Source organism: Adiantum capillus-veneris, chromosome 28 (genome assembly GCF_014529385.1).
Source record: "Adiantum capillus-veneris isolate H3 chromosome 28, ASM1452938v2, whole genome shotgun sequence".
NCBI lineage: Eukaryota > Viridiplantae > Streptophyta > Polypodiopsida > Polypodiales > Pteridaceae > Adiantum > Adiantum capillus-veneris.
In genome coordinates this window covers 14,556,133-14,564,445 of record NC_140958.1, presented here as the reverse complement: position 1 = coordinate 14,564,445, position 8,313 = coordinate 14,556,133, and the positions used below count along the sequence as shown (strand labels likewise).

The 8,313-nt window shown below is 40.7% G+C and overlaps 1 protein-coding gene across 1 annotated transcript in view; it reads right to left on the bottom strand.

Moving 5' to 3' along the window:
* The window catches only part of CTEXP (kinase family with ARM repeat domain-containing protein), a 74,394-nt gene that overhangs the window by 1,937 nt on the left and 64,144 nt on the right, over nucleotides 1-8,313 (bottom strand). The window contains exons 4-17 of the mRNA XM_086504122.1: nucleotides 7,447-7,519; nucleotides 6,782-6,904; nucleotides 6,010-6,118; nucleotides 5,257-5,336; nucleotides 5,096-5,177; nucleotides 4,516-4,655; nucleotides 2,149-2,259; nucleotides 1,885-2,001; nucleotides 1,714-1,803; nucleotides 808-861; nucleotides 665-739; nucleotides 508-583; nucleotides 267-366; nucleotides 1-66 (exon numbers count right to left, since the gene is read on the bottom strand). The exon at nucleotides 1-66 is cut by the window's left edge and continues 4 nt beyond it. Coding sequence (XP_086360248.1) covers nucleotides 1-66; nucleotides 267-366; nucleotides 508-583; nucleotides 665-739; nucleotides 808-861; nucleotides 1,714-1,803; nucleotides 1,885-2,001; nucleotides 2,149-2,259; nucleotides 4,516-4,655; nucleotides 5,096-5,177; nucleotides 5,257-5,336; nucleotides 6,010-6,118; nucleotides 6,782-6,904; nucleotides 7,447-7,519 — 1,296 coding nt within the window. The remainder of the gene's footprint in view (nucleotides 67-266; nucleotides 367-507; nucleotides 584-664; nucleotides 740-807; nucleotides 862-1,713; nucleotides 1,804-1,884; nucleotides 2,002-2,148; nucleotides 2,260-4,515; nucleotides 4,656-5,095; nucleotides 5,178-5,256; nucleotides 5,337-6,009; nucleotides 6,119-6,781; nucleotides 6,905-7,446; nucleotides 7,520-8,313) is intronic.

Sequence of the window (8,313 nt, the reverse complement as noted above, 5' to 3'; positions counted from 1 at the left end):
GCATATCCCTGCTTAACAAGATTTAAAAATTGCTCTGTTGCTTCGAAAGCTTTGCTTCGTACATCACTTCAACCAGCACAGTAAGATAAAATAAAACCATGGCAAGAGTAATAGAAAAACAAATATAAGATAAAACCATGCTTAATAAAGAATCAAATAAAACCATGGTAAAGATAATAGAAAAACAAAGATAATTAGATACTTCAGAGACGGAACCACACCACATCAAAATACACAAACACTTTATGCACTCAAAATAAATATACCTGTCCGCATCCACTGTAAGGACAACTAAATTTGGAAGTATGCGTGTGCCAATCTCCATCATGTCATAGTGCATGCTTGTGGCAGCGAGTGCCATAATTCCTGCATATACCAAACATTGTAAAAGTATCTTAAAATGGTATGCCTGACAGGGACTCAGTGTCTCAAGCCCAAAAGAATGCCAGATAGCAAACGTACAATGAAGTTTCGCAAACCACGTACACAAAGGGGGTTAGGAATAACCTGCTGATCTTGCAGGTGCAAACCCATCACGCAGGGCACGGACAGTAAAAGCGTTTATCAGAACTCTCTTTCTTGTCTGCATTAAAAAATTGCTCGCTTTGTTAGAACAGATTGCTACAACTGACCACGTTCTATCTAAAACAAAGCACAGTCTTACCGCATCATTAAGGTAGGCTGCTATATTTCCAAGTAAAATCGTTGTATTTGTGCGAATGGCCGGTTCTTCATCAACCTGTTCATCTTCCAATTAAATTATCTGGAATTGAAAATACCTCTGTTAACATAAAAGAACGCACATACCTGGAGCTTTGAGAGATATTTCAGCAAGGAGCCTGAGATAGAGCGTTGCGAAAGCTGAAATAATTACAGCAGTCAACGATATCTCAGAATTGAAACAAGTTCCCTCGAAGACTGAACATTGTTCGAAACTCAAAGCCTTAACAGCCCAAAACTTCACTTCTCATAAGCACAAACTGAAGTTAACAGTTGTACCTCCAACAGTTTTTACAAGCACTTCTGGCCCAGACGTGCAGGAGAAAGTCCAGATTCATGTCTGTGGTAGGACACTTGGTAAGCAGGAATGCACCAGCCCTTAGCCTACCCAGGGTTGGACTTTAGATTTGTGCAGGAGCCATACTACAATGTTTCATTTGGTAAGCTCCTTGCACACAGGTCTTTGGGGCATAGTCACCCATTTTTGGGCTTCCCGTCTCCACTTTTCCGTCCCGCCCTCTTTTTTACACTAAAAATCCATTTGAGCCCCGCTCCCACTCCTCAGGACGTGTCCCTTGTGACTATGCTTTGAGGGTCGGAGCCTGGAGGGCACCTCCACCTGAGATAGTGGGCAATGAGCTGAGCTCTTTCACAGTCTCCACTGGCAGTAAGACAGGGCTGCAGCACAGACAAAAGCCTTTCATTCATAAAGCAGGGAGGTACAGAGCATAATAGCTCTGTCCTCTTTCCTCTCGACGTACTTGGCTTTATCTCTCACATAATTCCTTGATATTTCTTCAACCCTAATGGCTCCTCTCACCTAATGGCAGACTCTTATGTATAGATAGACACAGTAAAAGGCCCAGATTCACCTTCAAAAGAACGCCAAGGACCCATGGTGAAATATGATCCTTATACTGGCCAATTTCAACACACCTTATAAAATCGCTATTTTTCCTTTTGCAAACTAAACTGCTGCATATATCAACGTACCTTTGGGACAAGTGTAAGCATTGCTTTTAATGTAAGTTCCCGAAGAAAAGCTGATGTATCAGAAAACCCTGTTGCCAAATGTGGAAATACCTGATAAGGCAAGTAACAAAATCAGAACCAAGTTTTTCAGCAGGACAGCAATCTAAACATATTCCAGATGTTAACACATACCTGCTCATCAACAACTTGGGATGAAAGAGATGGTCCAAATTGATCAATATGTTGTAAAAGCCCAACTCGAATACCTCTATCGTTTGAAGCAAAGAGTTTTGTAAGGGTGGGTAGAACCTGCACTGATTAACATTTCCCCTTATACACCAAGAAGAGAAGCTTATCCAAGAAATATTCCTCATGTTTAATTCTCTACTGGTACTTGCTTTTAATTCAACAAAAGATTAAAACTTGGCCATAAAGTTGAAAGCAATTAGAGCTCACCTTGACATTAAAATCATCCACAGGCAACCATGACCCCATTTTTAACAAAGGATTTAGAGCTGATGCACTTGCTGAGCCAAACTCCAATGCAGCAGCTAACATTGGGAGAACCTGCAAAACTTTCAAGACTCACTTCCCAAATACAAAAAGTTGTGAAGTCCTGCATTGCAGACTAAAGTAGGTCTGTCAATAAAAATAGGTGTATAGTTAAGGGTAGCGATTTAAAAGCCCAAAGTATCATCCCATCCATTCAAGATTGAGGCTGGTCTGCAAAAGGCATTCTGAAAGAGGCCCAGTTGTGCAAATTCTGTAGAGAGAAGGTTGAAACAGCGGTGCACTTTGTATGTAGTTGTACCCCCAGACATATCGGCCAGATCCCCACCTTGTTTGAAGGAGCACATACCTTGATTAAAGAGCAAGCATTGTTTGCAAAAACATCCGCTGATCACACACAGGGAACCCCCTGTTTTTCGGTCAAAAAAGGTGATCTTTGACGTTGATCATGATCACTCAAGACCAGAGAAGCTTGGGTTGGTTTGGTTTCTCTCAAATATATGGGGCAGATACTCCGTCTTGTTTGGAGGAGTAGATACCTTACTCCATCCGGTCATGATGACTCCAGACCAACGAAGCCTAGGTTGGTTTCTCTCAAGTATGTAATAGCATCCAAAGCAAGCACAAGGCGATTGATCATGATGGTATAGTGGCAGGGCATTTCATACATGCCAGAGATCATATCAATGGTTTGCTGGCCTTCATGTTCAATAGGGCCATGTGTGAGGGATTTGGAGTATGTCTATGATTGTACTACTACTCAACTCTGGAGATCTAACCCTGCCGATTAACTATCACACTATCATGATTGCCTACTCATTGGCCAAGCTATATGGATCTATATTTGAGCATGAGTTGAGCAGATGGGCAGAGAGAGAGGGTGTACGAGCTTCAGGGCAGGTTGGATTCAGGAGGAGATTAACTACACTTGATCATATCTTCACACTTAGAACGGTCATTGAGGAGGGCACAGCACATGGGAGGAGGATTTATTGTGGTTTTATGGATTTCTGCAAAGCCTTTGACACAGTCCCGAGAGCCAGACTGATGCTGCGGAGACTACATGACTTGGGAGTCCCACAGGAGCTTGTATGGGGTATCATGGCACTGTATGCGACAGTTATAGGGAGAGTACGGACAGCAAAGGATCTTTCAAAGCTTGTTCACTCTACTATAGGGGTGAAGCACGAATGCACACTTTCTCCGACTTTGTTTGGATTGTATATTGATGAGATTTCTAGCTATATTGAGACTGTAGGGATAGAGGGGCACAGTTTACAGGTACATGGATACCTCTATTGCTTTATGGGAATGATATTGTGCTTATTTTAGACTCTCTATAGGGTATGCAGAGACATCTAGCTGTGTTACATGCTTATGCACATGACAGTGGGCTATCCATCAACCTTGGCAAAACCAAGGTGATGGTATTCAATACTCCACACAGTGGGTCAGGAGATCAGCACCTATTTTTACATATGGACAAGAGATAGTGGAGTATGTAGACTCCTAAACATATCTTGGTGTTGTATTCAGTGGACCTATTTTCTCCATGAGAAGTGCTGCAGAGACGAGGGGATATGCAGCATAGGGGGACTAGAGAGGATATATGCACAAGTGCAGTTTCAGCAGCCACGCACTAAGCTGTGGCTATTTGACACTTCGGTCACTTCTACCATGCTTTATGGAGTGTAGATATGGGGGCCTAGCCTGGATCATCATGGTAGATCACAGCGATGAGGATCCGTGGAGAGACCACTTGTTCCATGATCTCCAGGCTGATCCAGGCAAAAGCCTTACAGCTTTTGCACCTGACAGTCCTACATTTCAAGGGTTGGCAGCTACTGCTAATGATGTGATTCATGTTTCAGTCAACACAGAAACATTCTTGGGATTGAGACTTGGGTGGCCTTTTCTCTGTTCCCCCAAGCTTACATAGAGGCTCTTTCTGGTCAGCTTGAGTAAACAGTTGGGGAGACTGGTTCTGTTGCATTGCTTAGGCTGTGGAGCTTAAGCCGCAGTTTCAGTGTCATAATCCCATCTTTTGTATATTTGTGCCTTGGGGTTGGTCCCTTCTACTCTCTGTAGTACACAATTGTGCCATTCTTGTTGAGTTCTAGGTGAATTTCCCCTAGTTGTAATAACTTATTAATGTAGGGGCTTTTCCCAGATATTCAGTACTGAATTAAGATAAAGCCTAGTTTACGAGAGAGAAGAGAGAAGGGGGGCGGGGGGGGGGGGGGGGGGGGGGGGGGGGGGGGGGGGGGTTGGTTTGATCCTTACTTAAACCACAGCTTCAACACTGTTACAAACCTTTGCAAGCACGATTTGGCGAGGAAGTTGTTCCGCTAAGCTGACGAGCTTCCTGAAAAAGGCATCTTTCTCAACGCTGTCTTTTAAATTCAAAACGTCCATAAATTGTATTGTCTCCACCAGTTTATTCTGAAAAAATTCTGTCATTAATGAAGACATACGTATAAATTAATGTTATAGTGTAAGAAACTAAAAAAATTGCAGATTAACCCTAGAGCAGCTCTTGTAAAAAAAGGTTCACTTTGTTTTTTATTTTCAATACATACATGCACACCTATCAAAAGAATAATAGCTAATTTCATGATTCATGCAGACAACTAAGGAAAAATTAAAATAATGCACCTATTCTTGAAAATTAACACAAAAAGATGAAATACAAAGCATACAAAGGGTTTCTTCCTATTTTCAGCGACATACCTATGGCTATCTGAAGGTAAAATACTTAAAAGTTGAAGACTCTTGTAATCTTCATTATTATTTTACTCCCGTATAGACGAGCAAACGCAAGGGACTTTCAAACTGGAGGCACCAAAGCAATATATGGCACCCTAAAATTGAATTCTATGAAAGAGATGCTCACCGCCATTGTTTATCAGCTTTGATGAGTTCAGCCTTCTGCTGGGAGCAGATCCAAGTAACCTTTGATAATCAGGGAGAAGAGTCTGTGTACAAAACAAAGAAAAACATTGATCACAGAAAAAACAAAGATGACCTGTCCATAGTTTATTCATTGTGACAGACCTTAGGTAAGCATGCTGTGTTTCGCAAATCCTCTGTCTTTGAAAGCTTCACTCCAGTAAAAAGCTCGTAAATCAAACAGCCTACAATTTTTTTTAGTTTGGTCATTAAAGCACCAAATGATTCTTTGCAATAGACAAGACACAGCCTAAATATATGTTTGCAATACGTCAGAGGAATTAAGGAAATGCATTTTCTGAATATCAGAAAATACAATGGCTATTGAATGGACGAATTATGAAGGACCAGTGTTTTTGCCATGATCAGCTCTCAGACCTGCTCTTAAAAGAGAGATAATTTGGCGGAGTTGCCAAACTCAACTGTAGTGTTTCCTTGAAAGTACAGCCTAATTCTGCACATTTTCTATGTAAAAAACTACTTCTCCATAACTATATAGAATTTGTGGGCACACACGCAGTGTAGCTTTATGAAGAGCTGACACATACGTTCTAACACTTCAAAAAATCCACTTTTGTGGAAAAGTGGATTTTCATTATATTTTTTGAGAAGCTTAACTCTTTGAGCTGGCCTCTTTTGGGCGAAGGTCAAAAAGGAGTTTTCCATTTACTGTGTTCCATGTATTAATGAGATTTTCATTTCAACAGCCAAACTAATTAAATGAGACCCTAAAAAAATCGATGACAAAACCAAGCACAACAAGTAAAATTTTCTTCAATTCCAGTAAAATTACTTACTAATTTAAATATTCGGAATTGTAGCAATCAAAGCATTCAATTGAGGATTATGTAAGGTTACCTAAACCCCAAGAATCAATTGCCCATACTGGAGATTTGCGTATCAGTGTCCAATCGCCTTTAGAAAGCTCCATTGGTTTGTATTGAGTTCCAATAAGCCATTCGTAATGCTATAAAACAGGAGAAAAAAGGATCTCTACACCCCATCCAGGAAAGATCGCAAACCACAAGCTAGTTCTATAGATAGGAGTAAAGACATTGCAAAATGACTCGTAAATGCAAGCCACAAAAGCACAAATACAAGCAGCAGTTTAAACTTACAATACCTTCAAATATCTTCAAAACCAGAACCTAGGAGGCTAATAACAAGGAAAACAGCAAGCCAAATTTATCACCGTCACAACTTGAGAGCACCTTTCTTACCTTCTCGGCTGTGAGATTCTACTTTTCAAACAACCACCTAGTGTACCAATAACATTCTTATGACAAGAATCCAAAAATTTCAGTGGCTAGGAAGACTTCTTGGGTAAGCATATGCATTAACTGAGTATGAATATGCTTACCAAGAAACTAAACTTACAATAGTTCAACATACGCAAGAGATATGCACAGAGCTTTCAAATACCTAGCAAAGTCTTTGCTTGTTTATGCTTAAAATTTCATACTCTCTTAGCATGCCCAACGAGATTGCTAAACATTAACCCCCAGAAAAACCTCACTGTTTTTTATGCCATTTAATAAATCTAATATTCCAACATCTCATTTTCATGGGCAGAAGCTTAACATTTTTTCATCCAGCTTCAACAATTTGAAAAGCTCACGGAAAAGCTTACCAGCATTGGACTATTGGCCTCGGGGTTAGACGAATCGTACTCTGAAAGCACATCAAATGCATGTATCTTCCAATCTAGATTTGGGGTGACCACCACAGATCCCACACATATGTTGCCATGAACCTGTTTGTGAGAGAGAAAGAGAGAAAGGCCAGGGGTAATAATCGTACGTTCAGTACCTAATATAACTAAATCACCTTAAATAAACACTTGAAAACCATCACGCTATCTTGTGTACTGTCAGTATGAGAATTGACAAGCCATAGAAACCATAGTTTTCTCATGCGCGCATACACAAACGAAATATGACGCGATGCATGAATTCCTATTACCTTTAAACAATAAGACTTCTGAACACTGAAAGACCACACATTAGAAGCTAGCAGTTACAAATGAAAGGCTACAGGCTAGAGCACATGTGCACATTGCAAAATTGCCAAACATTTGAGCCTTTAGACCCTAAAAAATTGGGCACCCCAAATTTATAATCCTGAAGTATGAAATCCAATCATACTCCCACATTTGCAAATAAGTGAGAAATATCTGTGTTAAGTAACTACTTTAACCTAGGGCTGAAGATCCTATCAGCGTATATTCATGCGATTATGTAGAGATTGATATAGGCATCACCAAGACACAAAATGTCAAAGCAGAAAAGACCTTACCAATTTACAATCGTTGTTGAGAAAACTAACTGCTTTAGCTATCTGATGAAGACCCCATGCATAATACTCATCCCTGCATATCAAACGGTGAATTCTTCAGTCTTTTACAAAAAGTAAGGCTTCCCGAACAATATTTTTAAGAAGAGCGCATCAAAGCTCCTTGACTCAAAAAAGAACTTAAGTCATCAGCATTCCAGTGAACAGAGATATAATGCAGCTCTCCAATCCCTCCAATACCCCTTCCCTTTTTGTTTCTCAGAGTTGGCCTACTACGAGTAAAAGAGAGAAAGAATATAACGTCCCAAAGCCAGTGTTGCTAGTTTCTCTATTTCTGTCTTTAGTTGAGTTGCTAAGTTAATAATTCTCACGATGAGCACGTTAGAATTATCGATTGAATACATGAATCCATGAGGGAACAAGAGCAAATATTTAAGATGCACCATCAGATGGATGAATAGGAGCATCGCAAACAGAATATCTTTCAACCCTTCCAAGAATTTCTATGGGAGAGAACACCAACCACATGCAAGCTAGAATCCTCACCAATGCGAACTGATGAAGAGTTAGTCCGATCACTCTCCATGTTGTGAGAAGTGTGGACATGTAAGAGGATGCCCTACTACCACCTATTCACTCACTCTTCGCTATGGCCTCAAGCTCTTGTGGAGTAGGTGGCGCAATCACCACGATCGAAGTCTTTTTTTTTTTTAAGGCCGGGGGCGGGGGGGGGGGGGGGGGGGGGGGGGAGCAAGAGAGGCACAAGAAATATAAGCAACCTTTGCAGCTCCTTCAACTTCGGCCTTTTCTTTGCTATTGTTAACTTCCTTGGGTTTGGCTTTATTTTCAGCAATCAAATTCTCGGAAAGA